Source organism: Callospermophilus lateralis, chromosome 12 (genome assembly GCF_048772815.1).
Source record: "Callospermophilus lateralis isolate mCalLat2 chromosome 12, mCalLat2.hap1, whole genome shotgun sequence".
Lineage (NCBI taxonomy): Eukaryota > Metazoa > Chordata > Mammalia > Rodentia > Sciuridae > Callospermophilus > Callospermophilus lateralis.
In genome coordinates, this window is record NC_135316.1 from 59,541,311 (window position 1) to 59,566,409 (window position 25,099).

Consider the following 25,099-nt stretch of genomic DNA (forward strand, 5'->3'; position numbering starts at 1 on the left):
ACCAAAAAGCAAAATGAAAGACAGTGGAATGAATCTGACTTGACTTTCCTATGTACATATATGAATGCACCACAGTGAATCTTCCCATCATGTACATCCAGAAGACTGGGATCCTAATTAGATTAAGATATATTTCAAGCCTATATAAATATATCAAAATAGATCCTACTGTCATATATAACCAAAAGAATAAATAAAAATTAAAAGTGATCAGTGGGTTCAGTGTGAGTATATATTTTTCAATTGATTTGTTGTGGGGTGGAGGGACAGTGTCTTATAGCCAGTTATCATTCATTATGTGCGGCTCACCTTTATTTTCCTTCCTGGTTTTGAATTTGTGAGTGAAATAACTAAGAAGCAGTTGTAATGTTATAAATATTTACTTTTTCTCTTTTAGATTATTTTTGTTAAATGTTTGGCTTAGTTTTGCTTAATATTTGGCTTAAAGGAAAATTGCAAATTACTGGTTTAGCCATTGTACCTAAAATAGTGTCATTTGGTTTTTCTATTTTGGGCTATTTTACTTCTTTATGTTTGGCATAAAAGAAAATTCCAAATTACTGTTTCAACTGGATATTAGTTGCAGACTAAATACGTTTTTCTATGCTGTTGACATTTTCCACCTAAAAATTCTTTTCCTAATATAGTATCAGAATAAGATAAGTTTTAAATGAGGCAAAATTTTAAGTGAAAATCAATAGTGCATTTTCCCTAAAAGAAAATAGCTTTAGGAACTTCCTCAAACCTTATTTCTAAATGTAAACATTGTTTTTATAGATCTTGCAAAGTAATTTTGACTTGTGATAACCCAGTAGAATTCTAAAAGGGTGTGGCAATTATTTCTGATAATAGATGTTATATTAAATATTCACTTTGAAATATATCCATCTATTAAAGTAGAAAATTTACATCAGCAAATTTTATACGATAATAAGTTTCATAAATAAGCTGGTGATATATTACTTAACTTTTGATGGTTGTTTTTATTCATTTTCTTTAGGCAAGAAATAGTTTTGAGTACTGAATATTTGCTTACCTGTTTCTTCATCACAATACATTCTTCCTAGCCATCATACATACCCACATGGAACACAGAAGAGCTTTTTTTGATTAACATACACACACTCATTTTTGAACCCATGTTTATTTTCTTTCATGATGCCTTCCCCTGCCTTTATAGAATATATTGACTTTATAACTGATATTGTCATAGCTATTAACATATGTGACTGTAATATAAGGCAACATGGTAGAAAACATAGACTGTAGCAAGTTTTCAAATCTTTCTGCCTTTTATTACTTTCATTGCAGTGAGCAAGTACTTAGCATTCTGTGCCAGAATGAATGATATGGAGTCAAATTTGAGCTTTGTAGGGATTGCATATGAAAGCATCTAGTACTACAATTGGTATTTTATAGCTTAACAATAATAGTAATTTATGTCAAGAACTGTAAAGAGTTTACCTACTGGCAAGCTAACAAGTTAAGCTGCCACATTTTCATGGATGTTGGCAAAAAAATGCAACACTGTGGTCAGAGTTGAAGAATAGATTATTCTACTTGCAGCAATAGCAGTAGCCAGAGAGAACAAATTTGTAGGTTCTTGAGCCCATATTATAACAGGGCAATGTAAAGAGGGCCAGGTAACTTTTGAAAAGGTGATTTGGAATGAAGGTGCTTGATTAGTGTTTTTATCTTTGAATACTATTCTTACATTTTTCTGCTTAAAAATCTCCAATTGTTCTCTGGTACCCTGGGAAAAAAATCCATCTCCCCTATTTTGTCCTAGAAGATCTTAACTCATCAGGCCTCGGCTTACCTCCATGAACTCATTACCAATATACTTTCCTTCTTTTTCTCTCTTCAACCTCCCAACAACCTTGACATTAACACTTCCTTCTACCTGATTGGTTCTTCCCCCAGATCATCACATAATTAGCTCCATGACATTTGAAACAACAGAGAAAGTGAGGCCTTATCTTACCACTTAATGTAAATCTCCAGGCATTTCATCACATCACTTCTTTTTAAATATACATCAGATTTTTGCTGTTTATTGTCTGTTTTCTGCTCTGTCACACCAAATATAAACCAACTCTCCTGCTCCCCCTACCCGCCTTGGAAGAACAGTATCATTTGGTCTCAGTGCCTATGTACTGAATGAATGAGTGGGTATGTTGTTCTTTCCCTTTCATTGTTTTGATCAATAATATCTGTCTTCATTTTATGATTTCTAATGAATAACTTACACTATCTCAGTTAAAAAAGAATGCACAATAGGAGCTGGGATTGTGGTTCAATGGCAAAGGACTTGCCTAGCACGTGAGAGATACTGGGTTTGATCCTCAGCACCACATAAAAATAAATATATAAATAAATAAAGGTATGGGTCTATCTGCAACTATAAAATGAAGAAAGAATGCACAATAAAAATAAAGTATCCCCAAATATAATATAAGCCATCGACTTAGAGTATAATTAGCACTTTTTAATACCACTGGTAGTAAACTAATGTGATAGCCTGTTTCGTTTCATTGGCACTTAAATAAATGGCATCTCTAGAAGATATGTAATAAGATGCCATGCTGTTTATTAGCACTTAACAAAAATCCATCTTTACCTGCTGATTCCTGCTGATGCCACATGAAATGAATTTCTTGTATAAAATTTAGAAATAAGAAGTTCAGTGACTAATCACATATTGATTGAGAACTTATTTTAATTAGCATGTTGTTATTGGCTTTCATCAAGAGTACCTCTTTTGGAAACACCAAATATTTATTTAGTTATCTTTTTAATACTTCTCCCCTTATGAGAAAATTGAAAAATTATTGATCATAATATAAAGTAGCCATAGATTTCAGATCTTTCCTATCATTTCCTTAACCATTTTCCTTATATTAATAACTTACTTAAAGCAGCGAAGGTATGGAAGACACAAATACAGTTGCAAGACACTTTTTAAAATATGTTAGAAGGCTCATTTGATTTGTGAATTAAATGTTCTTATTTTTAGTTTCTGTCTCTCTTCTCCCTTTTAGTTAGTTAATTCCACTTAGATGCAGGTGTTTTAAACATTATGGTATATTTATAGGAATAAAATATATTTAACACAGGTATATGTGCATACCTTTTAAAAGACTGTTACTAATATAAGAACTAACCATTATTTAAATGATATTCAGTCATGGTTCTACCTTGCATATAATTTCAGATTGATAATTTTCCATTTTCTTTAGAATCACTGGTTAAAATTGATCATTTTTTGAAATTTATTTGTAATAGCAAGCAATAAAGGAGAACATCAGAAAAAGAGAAGCAGAGGAAAAAGAAAAACGTGCCAGAATAGCTAAAGAATTAGCAGAGAAAGAAAGACTTGAACGCCAGCAAAAGAAAAAGCGCTTACTAGAAATGAAGACTGGTGAGTACTATCAAATTTGCTATTCAAGTTATGTACCCTTAAGATGTATATGGTTTGGACTAGGGATGTAAGTCAGAGGAAGAATACTTGCTAGAATGCAAAGGCCCTAGGTTTGAGTCTCAGTACCCTCCCCAATACACACACACACACACACACACATTTAAATGAGTTACTTTATTAGCATTTCAATGTATTTGGTGAAAAACTAAAATTTGACTACCTGTTTCTGTAGTTAAACGTTAGAGCAATTGTTTTCTTATGGGTTTTTCTACCTTGACTTTGCTAATAAGTGCTATGTCTTAATGTTGCACATTTGTGATTTAGTCCTCTAGCCTATTCTCATTTTTTTCACTATTACTCCAGAAACCAATCTGTCATGATGTTTGTCAATAAGTAGCTTTATAATCTTGGAAACTGGCTCTGAAATTCTACATGACATGTTACCTGGTTTTCTTTAACAAAATATTCCATGAAAGGGAAAAAAGTAATGGATTAAATCATTAAAAGTGTGGGTTAGGAGGGCAGCTTAATGATAGAGCTTTTGCCTTATGTACCAGAGGCTCTGAATTCAACCAACAGCACCCAAGCCAAACAAACAAACAAAAATCCAAGAGACTTTAAGAGGCGTAGACAGCATCCATTTGTAGTATGTGGAACTTATATATACCCCAATCCCATCAGATAACTGTAAAAAAAAAGTAGTCAAAAATTTTGATTTTTTTTTGTCTTGTATATGTAATAATATTGTTATCAATATGTTCCAGAGTATCTTTTAGAAACTCATACTGAAATTTCACAGGCAAAAAGACAGAATGTCTGGGATTTAAATCAAAATAGTCTGTAGGGAATGGGAAGTAGGTGATCTCATAGACGAAACAGATTGGTTCTAAATAACTATTGCTAAAGTTTGGTAACGGGTACTTATAGCAAAGGATATGTTCACTATACTATTTTTAATACTTTTATAAAATTTCAATCTTTTTTAATAGAAAGTTTTTGGAAAAAATAATTTTTTTCCAGCATTACAGAAACATCTATATATTTCAAAGCTAAACAATACTACTAATTTAGAAGCAAAATAATTCATTAAGTAAATTGTAGCTATATTTTTAATACCTGAAATTTCTGGCCCTTTTACCTCCATACCACTAAGGATTGCAGAAGGAGTTAATTAAAATCCATCAGCTTCACTGCAGATTCACCATAGATTACAATTCAGGGCAGCAGATTCACCTAAAGTTTCCCCAGGGGTAGAGAGAGATGTGCTTTGCCTTCTTTCATTTTTACAGGAAGATTTTTATGTTTAATTAAGGAAACTAAACATCTTAATGTATTGCACTTTTCTTCTAAGAAAAATCATTTAAGCATACGTTCTTCTTTACATTTGAAATGAAGAGAATATTCTCAGAAATATCTTAAAAAATGTTAATAAAAATGGAAATCAAAAGGATTTAGTATTTATATTTAAAATATGCTTGTGGAATAATTGTGAATTACTATCTTGCTGCCTAAGTTATGGAACATTCTGTTATTTGAACATTTGCTCCAGGTTTGTTTAAGATTCCTCTACATGAATTACTAGATGGCAAGTTGGCTCCATTGTTAGGATTTTTGCCTAAGGGCCTATGTCATACTTCTCTGGATTTCTCCATTACATGGATTTGGAAAACTGAAATTTTAATGAAATTACCAGTGGAATCTTGATAATATTTAAATTTTATTTTTTTATCTTGAAGGAAAGCTCCATTTTAAAGAATAGGTTTATTTTATGTTTCCAATTTAAAATAATACTTTTTATTATTGAAAACACCCAAAACAGTAAATCAAAAGATCACTATCCCTAATCTCCCTATACAAAGAATCACTTGTTAACATTTTGGCATATTTTTCAGTTTTAAATTCACTGTGTTCCTAGCAAATATGCAGCTTAGTATCTTATGTTAGTTTGCTGAATTTTCTGAATGTTTTGTGTTGTTCTTAGTCTGTATTTTTTAATATCTATGCAATTGAATCCATTTGATATGTCATACTCCATCTAATTTAGATAATTCAGTAATAAAGTCATGAAGTAATCATTTTCGCTTTCTATTGTGATCAATATGTTTATGCACACATAATTAGAAAATATATCCCTTCATTAAGATACAGAATAGAAAAGGAAAAATGTTTTAAGATTTGGGATACAAGTTACACAATTGATGTCCAAAAATGTTATAATTTCCATAGCTCTCAACATTGGGTTATAATTGTGCCTTGGTTGAGAAGTCTCATTTTTTGAGAGTTTTACTAATTTAGAAGATTAAAAGTCCTTCTGTTTTATATGAATTCGCATTTACTTGAGTACTAATGACTTAGGACCTTTTTAAGTACTTACAATTCATTTGTATTTCCTTCTTTGTAATTTGTGCTGTCATAGTTCTTTTCACTCGATTTACAGATTAGCTCATTATACATCATTCCTTCCCTTAAATACCTTTACCAAATTAAGCTTTTTATTATTATATCTTGACATATAGGTGTTTTATTTTTGTCCTATAATGTTTTCTTGTAGTTTTTGCCTAGGTCATTTTTTCCCCGTTACCTTTATGCTTAGAAAGTAGTGTTTTCAGCAATATCATACCTACTTTAATTTTTTTCTAGTATCCATTATTTATAATATGACTATGCTCAACTTACTTTTAATTCTTCCTTAATCATTCATGTATTTGATATGTAGATTATAGCATCCAAGTTTATGTGTCTGAATTTTATAAAACTTATAATATTTAACCAATAATTATGGTTAATATTTGTTTTATTTTGCTTTGAGATAAATAACTTTATGTTACTGTTACCTTCCATCCTTAATTTTTAAAATAAATTTGAATATTTATAATTTTTAAAATAGCAAAGAGAGACTCCATTGCATCTTTTGTTTATCATAGAGCTCATTGTATTGGACCTATTGAATTATTTTATAAAGCTTTTTCTGTACTATCTCTTCACAAATGTAGTCTGCAAATTATCATAGGTGGGGCTTAAATTATTGAAAAATTCTCACTCGGAGTTTCTCAAATTCTTTACTGTCCTGAGTACTTTTATTTCTTTTTCTTTTCTTTTTTTTTTTTTGATACTTCCCAAGATAATATTCTTCAGAGAACAGTCTGGTAATACTAATATATATGAATAATATTAAAATAGAGCCTTAAGTAATAATATGCCTATAAAATAAATATCATATACTGTGTTATATATGATTATTGTAATCAAAGTCATTTGAAGCAAGATGCTGAAATTGAAAGCTGTGATTTCGGGAGCTACTTTTGAGATAGTTTGTCTTTTAAAAATATTTGAAAATTTTTTCTTGTAAACTATGGGATTTTAGATTATCTAGCAATATATCACATATTATACATTTTTCTAAAGAAACGGAAATCTCTTCTACAACACAAATAAGTGATGATTACTCTAAATGGGTTCTTAGTTTTCCTTTAAACATAATACAATAATGTAATAGAAGTATTCAGTCTCTTAAAGTGGCTGCCAAAGCCAAGTCATATAAGAGTCAAAAATATTAGTTACTTGTGGATATATTGTTCATATATCAGTAAAAATATGCACTTACATTTTTCTTTCTATGTAATGCATAGGAAATACTTTTTGTCAAATCATGATTTTTTTAAGTAGTTGAAGGTCTTTGAAATAGAAGTTAATAAAGTAGTATGTCTTATTAGCACTTAGTTTCTGAAAAAGCCTTGATGTAGAATATCAGTTTTTTTCATTTTTAATTGTACCTTGAGTTTTACACTTGTCCTGAGATTTGACAAGCATCCTCAAATAAAGACACAATAGTTTCTAATAGAAATACAAGTTATGTGTTCTATGACTTTATTGGTACAGGAAAGAAATTTAATACCTACATCACTTTTTGTTGTTTCTTTTATTCATCAAAAAATTGTTTTTTTATAAATGTCAGAATTTTAGTGATAAGTAAATAAGTAAGGTCCTTGCTGTAATGAAGGCTAAAATTGAAGGAATCAGACAACTAAATATATAATTTGGGAAAATAATTTATGTGAAGTATAATAAGGCAGGATAATGATGGAGATTGGCAGGATCGGTGTAGTGACAAAATTTGGTCTTAGTAGTACTAAGAAAATAGTAAAATATACCAAACTTCCTAATTCAAAATAATGGTTAATAAGAATACTCAGAAATTGACAGGATTCATAACCAGTGTATTTATTTGGGGGTAAGCACACTCAGGTTTATATGCTGTAATACCTTTGCTGATGTAGTGTGCTCTTAAAATATCTTATTGGGGGATCAGCTGAAAATTCACTATGTAATTTTTCTTTGTAGGGGTTGTGTTTTAGTACAGGACAAACTAATGCTCAATTATTTGTAGAAATCTTCAGCTTGGCTTTCCCAATATTAAAAAAAAAAATGTGGAAGGGCAAATTACAGAATATACACCAGTGTTTTGTTACCAGGAACTTTGTGCTTTATATTATTTTTGTATATAGGATATACCTGAATGATAGGAAGAGAAATATCCCTATATACCTTGCCATAAACCCACAGGGAGTTTCCTTCTATATATTTTCATGAGTTTAGTATTTTCCCTATGCAAATTAAAGCTGAATTTTTTTCACATATTTACAAATTCTTGTATCTCTTCCTGAGTTAGTAGCATAAATTAAATCCCTGCTCTTTCTCATCCTTCATAAATCATCACTTGCTTTTGTCAAGAGTATAGGCAACTATTTTCCCATCTACTATTTTTTGTTATCACCATCATCTCAGAATATGATTTTTGTTAATAGAATGTAAATAAAGATCAAGTAGTGAGCTAGATTCCCCCCCAAAAGAAAAATGAAGCATTAAAAATCCTTTTGAGCAGTAAAACTGAAATAACACAGCATCTTATATCGTTTTGTAGTGTTAAAAGTCTTTTTAAATTTTATTTTATTTTAGTTTTCTTTTAAAACAATGATCCTGAGGCTAGTGGGGGTAGCCCAGTGGCAGAGTACTTGCCTATCATGTGCAAAGGCCCCCAGGGTTCAAACCTCAGCAATACAAAAAATGATTTTAAAAAATGACAAAGAAAAATAGCAATCCTGGAGTTCTTTTAAATACATACAGTTTGGGTTATTTCTGTTGAATAATTTGTTATTTATTACATTAAATAAGCAATTACATTTTGTAAATCAGTACATAAATTTTGAATAAATTGTCTGAAGTTGATATTTAAATTTGAGTTATTTTAACTGTGAAACTATCTAAAGCACCAAACTAGATATTAGTAAGCAAAGATGCTAGTATTTATTTTTTTATTTATTTGATGTATTCAACTATCCTTATGTATAAACATTTTTATAAAGATAAATGAGAATAATGTGATTGTATACACTTTTTTCCAAACTCCATTTCTGTTTCTTAATCATGGAAGTAAACAGGGCATTTGATAATAGAATTCATCTATTATGCTTTAAGACTTCCTGAGTATGTAAGTTGATTCACATAATTTTTAAATAGCATATCAGAATGGCCTTGAAATGGACTCAGTGTTGTGTAATTATGTTTTGTGGGGGAAGTAAATAAGAGCTTATTTAATGGAGCAATAAAAACTATACGAGAAGCTCCTATATTTTAGTCTTTAGGTTACAATTTGTCTATTATTTATTAGACTTAAATGTCTCATTTGGTGCAACTTCAGTCTATTAAATAAAGAGATAATTAGCTTTTAGAAATCCGTTGTTTACCCACATGGCCAAAACTGCTCCTTTGTTTTCCATTCTGCAATTTAGAATAACTAAGCAATTAGGCATCCATTTTAGAGGAAATGCATATTACATAAATACTACTTGGGAATGTCTCTGCCAATCTCAACAGATACACAATTAATGTGTGTACTTGCTTTCATAAAGGCTTTGACAATTACCCTGTCCTCTACAGATATCATAAAACTTACATTATTTCCCATAATTGCATATATTCTAGTTTGGTGCAATAGTGCTTTCAATTTTCTAGTGTTATTGGCAATTGATGCATATAAATAGGGCAGTGGTTTTAATATTTTCTTTTTGTAGTAGGGTCGAACAAATTAAATTGCATTGGCTAGGATGTATTTCTCTTTTCTTTCCTCCATCTTTTATAATTCAGCAATAATAATAATAGTAATAATGATGATAATAACTATCACTAACATCTATCAATCGCATGTTATTTGCCAGCCTCTCTATATATTTATTATTGTACATAATGCTTATAACAAACTTAATGAGACCTTTTATCAAAACATTTAACTTCCTTGCACATAATCAGGCAGTTAGCAATCAGTATTGTAGTACTAAACTCTTCTGACTAAAGGTCATTTTTGTTTTTTTCTTATTTCTTTTTTCTTTTTTTTTTTTTTTTTTTAGTTGTAGATGGACACAATACCTTTATTCTGTTTATTTTTATGTGGTGCTGAGGATTGAACCCAGTGCCTCACAAGATGGTAGGTTAAGCACTGCACCACTGAACTACATCCACGGCCCTTAAAGGTCAACTTTTTATCTATCATTCTCTTATTACATTACCGCTGATGATTTAACTGTAGTCCAACATGAAGGAGCCAAGAAATTATTAGTAACTAGTAAGTGACACCAGACCATACCTATGTAAGGAGGTTGCAAACTATCTTTTCCCTGGAAATCTTGGGTGAGAGGTTCAACTGTCTCTTTTGTACCATAAGAAGTGGCTTTAAGCCAGGTGGTCTCTCCCTTTGTGTTTGGAGGTTTTAAGAGATTGCCAAAATTAACGATTCTTCCCTACTCCAGTTCAAATTCAATTTGATTCTTCTGATTGTACAAAGATGTGTTTATCTTTATGTCTCCAACTGACCAGGAGGATAACATCAACAACCTGCCTCCCCACTTTTGGGAGAAATTATTCAGTGGTATCAGCATTTGTGGGTCTAACAGAGTTACCAGGCTTAAGCAGTTCTGAGGATATGGAAATGTCTCCAGTGGTTTTAATGTTTGACCAGGAAAAGAAGTAAAGGAACCAGATCATTTGCAGTATAGTAAGATTAGCAAACAACACAAACACCCAGAGTGTTTTAGTTAAGAACAGGTATCCTGATACACCCTGTCCATCTCCTCCAACTCTGCCATGTCACAAGTTTTCCCTTTGGATGTTGTTAAGACTTTGAAATCATAGTCTACAAGAAAGTTTTTGCAAGGGTTTAATAGCTATATAAACTATCATTTATGTACGTAAATCTTGGGTTGTGGTTCAGTGGTAGAGCTTTTGCCTCGCATGTATGAGGCACTTGGTTCAATTCTCAGCACCACATATAAATAAATGAATAAAATGAAGGTCCATCAACAACTAAAAATTAAAAAGAAAACAAAAAAGAAACTTAGAGTCCAACCTTTGTGTACAGTAACATATATATCTTCCTTGTGTAGCAGGCTTCTTCAGCACAACATATCTTGAAACAGTGACTTTCTTTTTCCTCTTTAACAAAGAGTAACACAGCTGCAGGGGCAGTTGTTAAATATCTTTCTGGCACATTTTTATATCCCTTTGTTTACTGCTGATTTCAAAATAGTCTTTTCATTGCTTCTTTTGTAAATTTTGTATAATAACTGTATGCCAAGTCAAAAGTGGACTCTGGTTTTGTTTTGTTTTTGTTTTGAAATAAAAGATTTAAGTGCCCATTATGATCAACTTCATTTGGTGCACGACATCTTAATTGTTTATGGTATAGCATGGATTACTTCTCAGAATTTTATCAAAGAATTATTTATATTAACATCACTTATTCATAGCTTTCTATTATCAAACACAGATTTAACCTGATATATTATCAGGCAAAAAACCATATCAGTCAATTATTTTGATTTTATCACAATATGGAGAACTCTAAAACTTTGATAATATTGTTTATATAATGGCGGACTCAATCACAGTGACATCTTCTTTCTTTGCAACTTCAAAGCTCCTTAACTTTTATACTGCCATTATTTACATTTGTGTACTTTGCAATGCAGTGGATTGTTGTCATGATCATCTCATTACATTAGATTACCAATCCTGAATGGAACTATTATTTGGATTTGGTGCAAAGTTATGTATTTTTTTTAATATCAGAGAGTAAATTGGTATCACCTAATTTTCAGAGTTAACTATAATTTTCCCCACTTTAAAGAAATAGTCTATTTATATTATTTAAATCACACCTCTTAAACATTAAATAAGTTTCTGTTTTACCATTTGCCTTAAGATGCAGAGAGGTTCAGTTATTTGAGCTCCATAGATAGACTTTTGAACCTGGATGTCACCTTTATAGATGTCTAGTCTTTAACTTTCAAAAAAGAAAGTATGCATTACAGTTGAAACATAAGTGAAATTTATACCATCCGTAATGCCTTATACTTACTGGTGCCAGTCAAAAAACTAAAGCAACCAATCCAACAAAGTTTTAGCAACCACAACAAAAAGGATTGCTTTTGCTGTCTTTGAAACTTAATGCAGGAAGTCATTCATAGCCCCTTTTGCAATTTAGAAGTAGAAAATGCATTGAAGACTAAGTTTTAAGGTGACCAAACTTAGTGTCCAAACTTATTTGCTGTCAGACCTGATCTGGACTGATAAGAGGTCCCCTGGAATGTGAATACTAATGCTATGGACACGAGTTTAATTCCAGGTTGCACTGAGCATGTTACAATTTTACATCATATATATACACCTGTTTTACTTTGCTCCACTTCCTCACAGTCTGAAAAATTCTGAATTTTAAAACACATTGGACCACAGAGATTGTGGATAAGAGACTGAATTTGTGCTTCTCAGTGACTTAGTGACTTCTGTTTCTTTTGAGTTTATTGTACTATCTATTTTACCTCAGGCACAATCATTACTAATTCTCTGAATTTATTTCTTGTGTTTTTTTCTTCTTCATTTATATTATAAAAACCTTTTTCTTAATTCTTAACTACTGAATACTGTCAAATGTGGTTTAGTTGAATTCTTACTTTCTTTATACTGTCTTCTCTGATTATTTGTACTCAATATTAAACAATTCACTTCTTATTAGCCATTATTGTCTTGCCATATAACTTATGTATAGAATACTCGCTTTTCTTCATTTTATGTGTTTTAATCTCATAGAATTACATCATTTACACATTCTTTATCTCCTAAGACCCTGCACAGTGTGTACTCACAGTAGATACCACAGAAGGAAGACACCCAGTGAGATCTATCAAACAACTGATTAACACTTAACTGGTCAAAAAAATTATTTCATTTTGTGTTCAGTTTAGCATTTTGCTATTTATGTGAGAAGTTAAGATATAGATCAAACTACAGGAAGAGTCAAGCTGGGCTGCACTGGTGTTTATAAATAGTTTCATGTGTAAAAATAGCCATGCCTATTACATATTACCTATGGCTGCCTTTGTGCAGAGGTGAGTACTTCTAATACAAATCATATATCCTACAAAGCTTAAAATACTTGCTAACTGGCTCTTTACAGAAAAAGTTTCCTGATTCTTCATACAGATCAATAATCCATAGACTCTATTCTTTGATTTCTAAGACATAGAATGAAAAAAAACTGTTCTATTTTTTTTCTTGTCTTCCTCTGACCAAAAGCATGCATTTGCAAAGTGGTCAATTTGTACTGAACAATAAGGAATTAATCATTAGCTGACTAAAAACTCAATCTGTAAGCTTTTTTCTGATCATAGGGAATTATCTGATTTTTAGATTCTGTTAGCTTGAAATGGAAAGTTGTGCAGTTGAACTTTTGAAATGCTCACAAATGTCTGGGCTGCTGATGGTTTCAGTAACCAATCTAGCACAACCATTGTGCTTTTATCTTTTTATTCCAGCTCATGTTCCATAGTATTTTTCTACTATTGTTTGTATATCTTTTCAGATGAAAATATCAATGTGTCATAAGGTCAGAGGTGGATTCAGGCTTTTATTTATTTTTTATTAATAGGCTCTCTTTTTTCTCTCCCTATTTTGGTCATTCTGACATTCAGTTCTTAAAGATGAAGGAAATCCAGTCACTGGTGCCAGAATTGGTCATGAAGGTTGTTCAAAGCCTAAAGTTATTATCTCAAAGAAGCTAAAAGAACCGAATAGTATTTGGCTTTTGATGATGAATAAATATACCCCAGGGTGGACTGGGAAAATTAGCAAAGAAATTGAATATTTATATGTTACTTGTAAATGGCATAAGTAGGCATTAGTGTTTAGATGAAATTAGACATTATTTTGTAATAGAATTTTAAAATATTGCTTCTAGAATGACTTCCTTCCTCAGATATCCAGGGTTCTTCACGAAAATTAGAAGCAACTTAATATTAACAGAGTTAACATTGAGGGCAGCTTTAACACAGGCTAGAATGCCCCAAGGCAGGAAGAATATGACAGACTAACATTAGTAACAGAAAATTGATGGCTGACTCTTTTTGAAACAAGCAATTCTTGGGAGACCATTGCTTGATTAGAGTGAATTGTCACCATAGAACTTCCAATAATAATTATCATTAATGGGTAAAACTAACAGTAATTTTAGTTCAATATAATCCTGAAATTTTTAAAAAACTATTAGTGCTGTTCAGACAGAAACTCTTGAAAAGTAGAAGTATTTTTGTCATATCAGTGCAGAATCAGAATTTCCATCACTAATGTTTGAGAGTGTTGTGTGGAGGATCGCTGCTGTAGGAAACTGCATATTCCCTCCAGATTCATTCCAAGTCTTATTCTCTGCCTGGCAATTCTTTGGAAGAGTCTAAATGTATAACAGTTTTTCTTTTTAACTTAACTAGAAAGTTCACTTAAAGTGTTAGAATGTCAGGAGAATTGTTTGCTTAGGGAACAAAAACCATTATTTTGATTCAAAGGCCAAGAACTAAGAAAAAGGCAGTCTTTCTACTGTATTTCAGATATATTTTAGAAGTATTGATCCTCATAGTGCTGAATTTCAATTATGATTTCACGTTTCCAGTGCATGTTCTCAATGCTAATTAGATTGTGCTTTCTGCTGGATTTACATGTGAGTAAAAGTAATTCATTTAACATTTGTCCTCTATTATTTATTTTAATGTTTATTGTGCACCAATATTGCTCTCTCAAAAGTGCCTTTTGATAGTAGCCATTCATCATTTCTTGAATGCATGGTATATTTTCATTAGATAAATATTAAATAAGCCTATTAAATATTTTAACACATTATCTTATCATTTTGTTATGACTCTGTGGATTGCATTCTATGTTTTCAGCTTTGGTAGATGAGAATATCGTTTATGATAATTGGAAATACCTTTATCTTTGAGAAGGGGCCCTAATTCTTCCCACCATTGAATGCTAAAAGAACTTGGTCTAATGAATCATGGAGTTTGGTTACACTATGTTATCATATCAGCACTTGAAGGTACATAACATTGCAATCTGAGAAAGTGTTGTTTCCTAAATCATGGTATCTGCTGATATTGAGCATAGTATTTCTTAACACTAAATTTGGAGGCATTTTAGGGAGTTTAAGAAGTATTCTTCATGAGAAAACCCAAATGATATCAAACTTTATTCAGAACTTCCAGAATATAGCTTAGCAGGGAGTGTTGCTTTCAAATTTTTACTGTCCTCTTGGAAAACATTCCCATTTTGCATTTGATATCATCCCATTCCTAAAGTAATGCACTGAGACATAATAAAAATAGAATAGTAACTCAGCCATCATTCATCAAGTCTAAAAGAAACATATTTTTAATAGTGTTTACTATTCTTAGAATCTGATGAACTTCTAGGGGTATAAAGTTTTTCTACGTGAATGTTACAACCTAGTAATCGAGGTTGCTGTGTGAGTAGGCAAATGTGCATGCTTTTAACCTGATGTAGTATGGGTTACTTGATTTTGAAAAAGAAATCAGAAGTTTTGAAAACTTACTGTATTCCTGCTAGAAACTTATCAGAGGACTTTTTTGAAGTAAAGGTTTATCTCATTTCATTAATTTAATGCTTAATCTTCTATAAAATAGAAAAATAACATGAAACATGCATTATAGTTTATTTTAAATGATACTTTGACTAGTGTCCTGATTTGGGTATGAAAAGTGGGCATTTTTATACATGAACATCAAACGTACTGTTATTTCTCAATTCATAAACCATATAAAAATAAAATTTTATACAAAATTAGCCCTGTGAAAACTAAACCTTTTTAAGATGAGCTGCTTCTAATATAGTATCTTTCCCCATGGCGGGTGTTCAATAAGGATTTTTAAAATATTTATGAAATTCATGTTCGTGGGACAAAAATTTCTCAATTGTACATGTTCTATTAATACACTTCCACTTAAAATAAATTGGCTCAATTCTAGGACAAGATATGACATATGTCAAGTTTGTGTTATGGAATGTGTTCTTATTGGGTAACAAATAGGAATTTCATAGTCAATGACAGCAAACTCAGGTATTCAAATATACAGTAATTTCTATAAATGTACTTTAATTCTTGAGCCACCAGCCTGCCTAATGAAAAGCAACTTAGTCAATGCTCTCTCCTTCTCTTTGCCTCTCTATGTGTATTCCGTAATTCCATTGCAGAATTCAGTTATTCAAGTATGAAATTCCTTTTCTAGCTCTCCTTTTCTTCTTCCTCCCTTAATAGGTACCAAGTTCAGAAGCAGTCCTAGGGCTCCATTCTAGGCATGACTACTCTTCCTAGTCCAGTTCAGTTAAGGTTTGAAACAGCATTCCTACTTTGATATAATTTCTCCTGTCTGCTTTTAGAAAAGGTGATGACTGATTTGCCTTAGAATGCTAACCCAGGAGATCTATTGAATTAGTTTGAGGTTAGGTCCCCATTGTTGGTGATTCACAGAAATATTCTTAGAAATATCCACTTGCATTCTTTGTGAACTTTTCCCCTTCCCCAAACTGGTCCCAGTTAAGAAAGAACTGTGCCCCAAGTCAAGTGCTTGTGGGGAATTCTGCAGCCTTGGGCCTAGACATCAGTGTATCTGCCACCCTGTCAACAATTCCACATGTTGGATACAAGATGCTTCCACTCCTGGATTCTACTCCCTATATCTCCATAGAAAATTCTACCCTGTTTAACCCAATTCTTCCTGGAATGAATGTTCAGGTGTGTACACCTGTATGCAATTTCACTACCAGTCTCTCTGCCACCTGAAAGGGCCATCTTTTCTTTCCATTTACAACCTTAAAATGTGGTATACATTCTCTGCTATATGGATAGCTTCTATACTAAAAATGGACCTTTTGGCTTCCCCACTGGAATGGGAGAAGGAAGAACAGGTTGTCATCTGAGCATTTGTACAAAAATAAGTGAATCTGTTTGTCCTTTGAAATGTGGGATATTGAATTAGTGGGTACCACATATACACAGAGTGAAATGAAAGGCCGAGTCTCCATGTTTGGGAGTCTAATGGACTAAATTAAGACACAGAGGCATGAAATTTGTATTTGGACCAACAACAAGTAATATAGCAGGCCTGGCATGATTGTTGGGTAGAACTGTGGGAAGAGATGAGGCTAAATTGAAGTCGGAAAGTCTGCTATGCTTTGGATTTTTGCCTCTTCCTGTAGGCACACTCCAAGAACAGCAGGGCAGTATCATGGTTTGCTTTTAAAGAGATAGCTCTGTGGCAAAAATGCAGATGGAATAGAGGATGCTGGGGGAGGGGGAGGTAGAAGAAGTGAGACCAACTGTTGCAATTTTGCAGGAGTTAAATGCAGAAGACCTAAAGTAGAATGTACTAAGAAAAAAAGAGACAAGATGGATTTGAAAGACAGTTTAAAGATATAATCAATATAGCTTTGTAGTGGATTGTGTACAAGGAGACAGGGAGAATACTTTTATGACTGGGTGCATGATGTCTATATTAACTTCAGGACACATTGATTTAGTATCTCAAATTTAAAGCCTTTTTAATCTGGGAGATGAGTTTACCTGAGTGGACCAAGCATAAGGTATGAAACACAGCTGCACAATAACTGTTAGCCTCTTTCCTTCAGGAAAGTGAAAACAAACTCCCTTTTTAACAGAGGCAGCTAAGCTGTTATTTGTAAATAGAAAACAAATTATGTTTATTAGTTCATGAGGATAACCTGGATGTGGCCTGTTCTTGGAGAATGTGAGGATTGGGATTCTGGTAGGGGTTAGACAGAAAGTGCATTCCATTGTGCACTTGAAAGAAGGTGAGTTAATCCTCCTTTTTCTCCTTCAGCTGAAACTAGCCCACATATTTAGTTCCAAGAATACTGAAGTTTGCTTTAATGTTTATATTCCTTACCTACATAATGTAGTCAAGTAGTGGGTGATTTCTTTCTTTTTTTTTTTTTTTTGGTGGTGGGGGATGTACTAATTACACCTTATCTAGTGTTCTGAAAGACACTCCCAAGGTTTCTGTGTGATTTTTGTCTTGTGATTATTAAGTTTCTAACCCCCCCCCCAAAAAAAATCATAAAAATGGACATCAAGATACCTCCTTCATTAGTAGGTCATTACTGTATTGGTGAAAAATATCTTCCTATCAAAACTTACCTTCAACAAATATTTAGTACATATTGTGTCATGCCACTATCGTAGGCCCTGGGAGTAGAACAGAAAAGTAAATAAGAATGCATTTTACACTTGGGGCTTCATATGCTAGCAGGAGACAGACATTTAAAGTAAATGTATGTTGTTAGAAGTCTACAAGTTCTAAGAGCAAAATAAAGCAGAGAAGCTAGGGTGCAGATAAGAAATGTGGAAAGGAGTGACATTTAAGTAGGGTAGTTTTTCAGTTTTGTTTTTCATTTGCCAGAATTCTTGGTATTATGAAGTGTTGCTCTTTTCTCTGACTGCAAACACTGTCATGGCATGTTGAGTGCTCCAGCTTAAGGATTTGGGTCATCAATCTTCCCGTCCCTGCTCTACAAGTAGCTAAGTTATAGGTCAGTGAGTTTCCCAGATCATAATGCTCCTTATATACAAAGGAAGAGTCCTTTTAATTTGGAAAATTGTGTCTATGCTCTGTAAATTAATTTTTAAATTAAAAAAAAAACTGCAACCAAATTTTGCTCAGCCATCCAATCTTTCTCTGACATCATCCTGTACTATAACATAAACTCTATTGCCAAACACTTCATTAGGCAGTAAATATGACTTTTCCCCACAACTTTGATTAGTAAAAGAAAGACATGTTTAGAAAAAGTTACCAATACAGGGAACTTGTGGACATACATATGTTTACAGTAACATAGACAAAAGTTTTCATTAATGCTTCATCTCTTATATGGATTACTAATTTGCTATTTATGTTCTTAATTTTCTGAATGTAAGGTGTTTAATATGCTTGTAGAACAGAAATGAAGATAATCATATACTACAGAATCAGTTGCCCTTTTTTTCCATATTGACAATTACACTGTTTCCTTAACAAATACTCAATACACAGTTTGTTCCATTAAGAACAGAGCTCATTATCATGCATAAACTAGCAGCCTCATCTAGTTATAGTCCATATTTAATATGTGACATATTCAGTGTAGTGTAACTACTTACTCTTGGCATAAAAGATAGAGTGGCCTCCAGTGATCAACAAGGTTCTTAGATCAATTTAACCTGGATAAAATCTTTTTCCATAACAACTGTCATTAGAAATGACTAGCATTTCACTAATTAGCCAACCATTTATAACCCATAAGCTTCTCACAGATGGTTAATGTTTATAAACACCCACAGATGTGTGCACAGCTGACTCTCAGTTATCCGCAGGAATAGGGGATGTAGATAATTTAGATTCACTTACAATATATCCCCCACCCCTCCATTTTAGCTTGTTTCAATCTCCTTTCTCTTTGGACTTTTTAACCACAGCTGTTAATGAAGTAGCAAATTAACTAATCTAATTTCAACTTCTCCTCTTATTGATGCACATACCCCCTGATGAAAGCACTAATATGTACAAATGTGGTCACAAGATGGCTGGCAAGAGAGTGAAATTGGTAAGCACAAGCTTAGATAAATACATTGAGCAATGGGGAATTTTCCATGTTTGTAGCTGTATAACTAATAACAAATTTCAGATTGTCAAAACTACAGCAAGCCATCTACTTCAAAAATAATACACTTAAATTCACTGAAATAGAGGAGAACATCTTAGAACAGATGCCAGATTCCTTGGCATTCTGGTTCTGTATTAATCATCCCTTTTCAGTTGTTTATTTCTAAAATTTAGCCATAGTTTTTCATTGTAATGTCAACTTGTCTACTGTCTCAGGCTGAATGAAGATGAAGAAATATAAATATAATAACACAGAATGCCAGGAAGTTACAACTTTGTCTCCCTTTTTTTGGCCTATAGAGGCTTTAGTTCTTTTAATAATAATAATAAAATAAAAATAAATAAAACACCAAAAAGCAAATAAAAATTACTTTAGTACTTGCTTTTCTCTTATAGGTTATCAGTCTAAATTTTCAATTCATTCTTCTTTATGCAGTTGTACAGTCATGTTAAAGGCAGTATTTGTTGGACTACAAACAGAGCCAGTAGCTGTGTAGAAATAACAAAATGAAGTTTGAAGGTAACCATTTGTTTCCTGGTACTCTAACAAAATGTGTACCAAGTCTTCCCCATTGAAGCCTTCACAAGGTCTTGCAAGTTGTTTTCCAGTTTCCTTACTTGAGGGACATTTCTTTATTTTAACTTACTGGGAAGGAAAATTAATCATTTCTAAACAGCATGTTAGAAATATTACAAAATGTTTAAAAATGGATATAGATGTAATGGTGAACAAAATTAGTGTCAAGAAGTCTTACACTGGACTACCCAACAGATATGTAACTTTTCATCTATATGGTAATCTTTTAATTGATTTTCACTGAGAGGAATTTGTAGTGGTTAACAGGTTATATAAGAATCTTATTGGATATTCCTCTAATTAGAAAAGTTAAGGGAAATTAGTGTTTAGAGATTTGTGTCTTGTGTTCACCTTAAACAGTTGTGAGAAATCACTCATCGATTTCTGGCATGATGAGGTGGTGCCATTCAAATAAGGAGGTAAAGATTTGGGCAAAATAATGAATTCAAGTTTGTAGGTATTATATTTGAGGTATTGCAGTATATATGAATTATCATATCTAGTTTGTGATTTGGTAGAGGTTCCTATGACCAATTTATCCCAGTTTGTCTAGGATTCTCCCAGATTTAGCACCAAATGCCCAGTGTTTCTGGAAACCCATTAGTCTTTGGCAAACCAAGATGGTTAGTCATTCTTATTAGAGCTCAGGAGTAGATATTGTGCTGATGATAAGAAATTTGGCCAGATTTGGTAGTGTACACCTATAATCTTAGTGACTCTGGAGGCTGAGGTAGGAGGACCACAAGTTCAAAGCCAGCCTCAGCAATTTAGCAAAGCCCTAAGAAATTAGCGAGACCCTGTCTCATGATTTTAAAAAAAATCAATCCCTAGTACCAAAAGAAAACAAAGAAATTGGTAGTATTCACTATAGGAAGCCATGGAAATAAATAATAAATCTGTCCAATTGAAGGTGGAAGAAATCTCTTACAAATGGGCAGAGAAAAGAAAAGCCAGTAAGTTAGTCATCATAAAAGTAGTGACGAACCAAGATAGTCTGGTGTCATAAAAAACAGAGAAGAGATCATTTTGAGAAGAAAGGGAAGTTGCCATTATCAAATGCTGCCAAGATGTTATATAATGAACAGACAGAAAATTTTCCCATTGACTTGCCCTCAAAGAAGAGGGTTAATGAGAGAGATAAGAAAAAATAGTAGGGAGAATGTGGAGTTCAAGAGAGGACGAAGTATGTTTTAACTTGCTCAAGTGAAGATTGGAAGGAATGAGATAGGAGGGGAATTTAAAAGAGAATGATAACCAATGGATCAAGTTCTATGGTCTACAAAACAGTTTGCAGATTCATTAGATACTAGCTCAGTTGTAGAAGATTGTCTTGGAAAGTAATCATGATAGGCTAGTTATGTCAGTTGGAAAGGAGGAAAGGCTGAGCCTCCTTGCAGGTGCATTTGTAGGTTTAATGGTAATAAGTTAAGGGAGTTTTCATCAAGTGATTTCTATTTTGTGTCTCAAGTAGAGGAAGACCTCTGAAGGGTGATTGGTTGGGAGGCTTCAGCTAAGTGTAGAAGAACCAAAACAGCCTCTATCAGGAACTGGGAATTGGCTAGCTCCCCACAGGAGTGTTAGTATTAGCTCTGATATTGCAGTATTATTTTTTGCCATGATTACTCAGCAATTGGGGTATTTGTACATTTTCCTAGGAGTCTGGAAAAGGTGGACAATGAAGGAGCTAGTAACATACTGGTTGGTGACACATGGTCAAGGTTACAACCCATAGATTCTAAGCTAGATAGGCAAGGATATGAAGATCATGGGGTGAGGGCACTAAAGATTTTCACAGGGAACTGAAAGAAGTATAAGAATTTCAGAGAACTGTTCTATAAGTTTATTAGAAGTGAAACAGTTCTGGGTGTTGACAAGGTCCAGATCATGGCAATGAAAATGGGTGAAGGAAAGTAGAGAGCAGGGATTTTTCCCTTGAGACAAGAAAGTAAAGGAACTCAGAGGAGCTGCTATTGGATGAGTTGTTCACATGAAAATGAATTCATGCGGATGATGGCAAAACCAGGCCTAAAGAGGAAGACTGAGTCAGGTGACAAAATCTATCCTGAATGAGAAGTTAGGTTGGTACATAACATTGACTCAAGAGGGATGGCAGTAGTGTGACTGAATGTCATGTGTATCAAAGAGTATTTATTTTTTTACATAAGGGGGGCAGATAATAGGCTGACTAGCAGCAAAGATCAGGGAGAAAACAACAATTCCCTGATCTTCCATTCCCATGCCCCACACTTCTTAGGCCCTTTAAGTGTAAGGGGATGAGCAAAACTCAATAGAAGAGTGCAATGTTCAGTTTGCAAGTGAAGGGGATGTTTGTTGAAGTTGAGGTGGTATAGAGGTAGTGTATTCTGCTAATGCCGGAGGAAGTAAAGATCAGGAGAGACTTAGGTCTTGGTCAACAGTGAACAGGAATAAAAAAGATGGTTTAGCTGGTCTGAAGGTCATCCCCTTCAGCAATCGCCAGTCATTGGTTTGTGGGGATTGATCCTATGCAGTAGACTTGGTCTGCTCACTGTACAGTGGAAGCCAATTAGATGAGGGGCAAGATGTGGTGGAGAAAACATTTTATTATGATGAGCTAGCTGAAGGGCTGTCTTTCCAATAGGCTGATTCTGGGGCAGTTTACCTATGAAAAAACGAGTGATCCCAGACTGTCGGGCTCCTTCTTATGGATGGAGATTTGCTACTAAAAGATGCATATCTGATCCTAAATTTCTAGCCTAGCCAGATACTTTTCAATTTTGCAAATCTCAAGAACAAAGATCATTATTTTCTTGGGCTATACTTGTCACTGATTAGTTTGCCCATGTGCTAGTTCCTGACATGTTACAAAAGACAGGCTAGTTGCTGTGGACTTCTTGCCTATCACCAAACTCTTGGGAGTGAAAGAAAGCATTTTTCACTTGATTATTATGGAACACAAGGGTCAGGTGAATTTAAATAGAGAGTGGGGTTCCAAATCTGGTCTCAATGCTCTGTCTGCTTCAGGAGGAGCTAGAAAGCCACTCAAAGCTGGACTGATTCTGCTGTGTCCAAATACTCATAGTATCAGAAGGAGAATGTCTCAGGTCTTTCTCTGGGAGGAGGGACTCATCTGTGAGGGACCCGAATCTTTTCTTGTGATGTGGAAGCACTGTGTCTGACTCACAGTGAATTTGGGGAAAACTTTTCTGTCTTATTTCAATTTATCATTTAGGAAAGCGCCTGTGCTTTTGTGCCTTAAGGAATTTCCTATAGTACCTTTACGTATGAATCAACAAAGCTAAAGATTTGAATACTTCTATCTATAACAACTTTCTATTAAGAAAACTTATAGTGGAAAGAATAAGCTTCAGAATCACGAAGCTATTTGTTCACATCTCCTCCTGATACTTACCCTTTGTAGGGCTTTGGGCACATAAGCTCCTTAGGCTTCATGTTTCCCAACTTTAAAATAGGTGTAAAAATAGCTATGTTATACAGATGGACTAAGAAGTTAGAAAATCTTGGCAAATTGCACCACAGAGACCCTAGCCACATAGTCATTAAAAGTCATAATTTCTACTATATCTTAATACATATTTAGATTTTTAAGTTCTCTACCTTATATATTCTTTATTTTCTAAATTGAACTGTTCCCAACGTAACCTAAATTGGACTTCTGTGTTCATTTTTTCAGCTCGCAGTAGTCAGGAGTGTATGAGAAGGATCCTCCATTGTTCTCTTGAGAGAATTTAATGTATTTTGACTCCAGTTTTTTTGCAGTTGTTAATGAGTTCATTGAAAGTTCACTTGTCTCCCATTTTCATTTGTTATGTGCTTGATTCTGAAGCATGTCAATTCCTTTCCCCGCCACTTTCCTCTCAAGATTTGCCTTATTGTCCTTGCTGACTTAACTTTCTTTCAAAAATATGTTGCTGTTATTCTCATTATGATTTTTAAGTTTTTCTTTTTTCATTTTTGATACTGTTTTCTGCATTGACTGGGGAAGTTTCAGGTTGTTTCTCAGGAAAGTAAGGCTGTGATGGTAAGAGAAGCTTCTACTCAGAACCCATTGTGGTGTGCCATGTAATTAACCTTTTCTTCTCTGGAATGCCATATTTTGGCATGTCTGTATTTCTCCTTGAAATGAAACAAAAAGATAATGCTTATAGGACTTTGGACAAGAACCAAGAACTCAAATCTGGCTAAATTACTTTGTTTGGACTAAGTTGACAACAGTGAAGTGGGCTTTAGCCAAGAATATTCTTGACACTCAAAATGCTAATAATACACAAATTTTTGCTATTTTTGTAATGTCTTTGTTTATAATAAAACATTCCTTCAGAAATATAAGTATAAATATGGATAAGAAAGGATAACCCCTGAAATCATCACTGAACAGCCACAACTATGACTTTAATTTCCCAGCACCCCGATTCTTTTATGTAACATTCACTATACAGGTAGCTACTAATTACGTATAAAAGTCATTCTTAAGTTCCATGGGAACAGTGGCTGGGGGCTGATTCTGTGCCTGACACTTAGTACTAGTGCATATTTATAGAATTGAATTGAATTACAGACTTATAGTCTTCTATTTCCAACTGCTACTTGAACAAAACAGTTTGAATATTCTGCGGGCACCTCAAGATCAATTCATTTAAAACCTAACTTATCATGTTCCACATAAAACCTGATTTTCATGTTCTCATTTTGGGTTAATGATACCACCATTTCCCCAGTCACCCAGGCTTGACACCTTCACACCATGCCAGCTTTAATCATAGTGAAGTACTGTTTTGATTATTTCACACCTTTCAAAAATATTCCATGGCAGTTCTTCAGCCTTGAATCCAAGCTTCCACAGCCTGCCTTCCTGACCTTATTTTCCCCTTCCTCCAGTGTGTGCCATATGCTGCTGTCAGAGCATGACTGTCAGGGACCCTATGGGCCCCATGTGGTGTTCCAGACACCACTCACTGGCTCCTGATAGCCCAAGTCCATTTGTCCCAGCTTCCTGGGGGAGGGGTGGTGCTCCTGTGCAACTATTAATACTATTCCCTAACT

At 33.5% G+C, this 25,099-nt stretch overlaps 1 protein-coding gene across 4 annotated transcripts in view; it reads left to right on the forward strand.

Annotated features, from left to right (window-relative positions):
* Positions 1–25,099, forward strand: part of Diaph3 (diaphanous related formin 3) — a 464,142-nt gene that overhangs the window by 314,620 nt on the left and 124,423 nt on the right. For all 4 annotated transcript variants that reach the window (XM_076871975.2, XM_076871976.2, XM_076871977.2 and 1 more), the window contains one exon: positions 3,286–3,421. In XM_076871975.2, the coding sequence (XP_076728090.2) occupies positions 3,286–3,421 (136 nt within the window). The remainder of the gene's footprint in view (positions 1–3,285; positions 3,422–25,099) is intronic.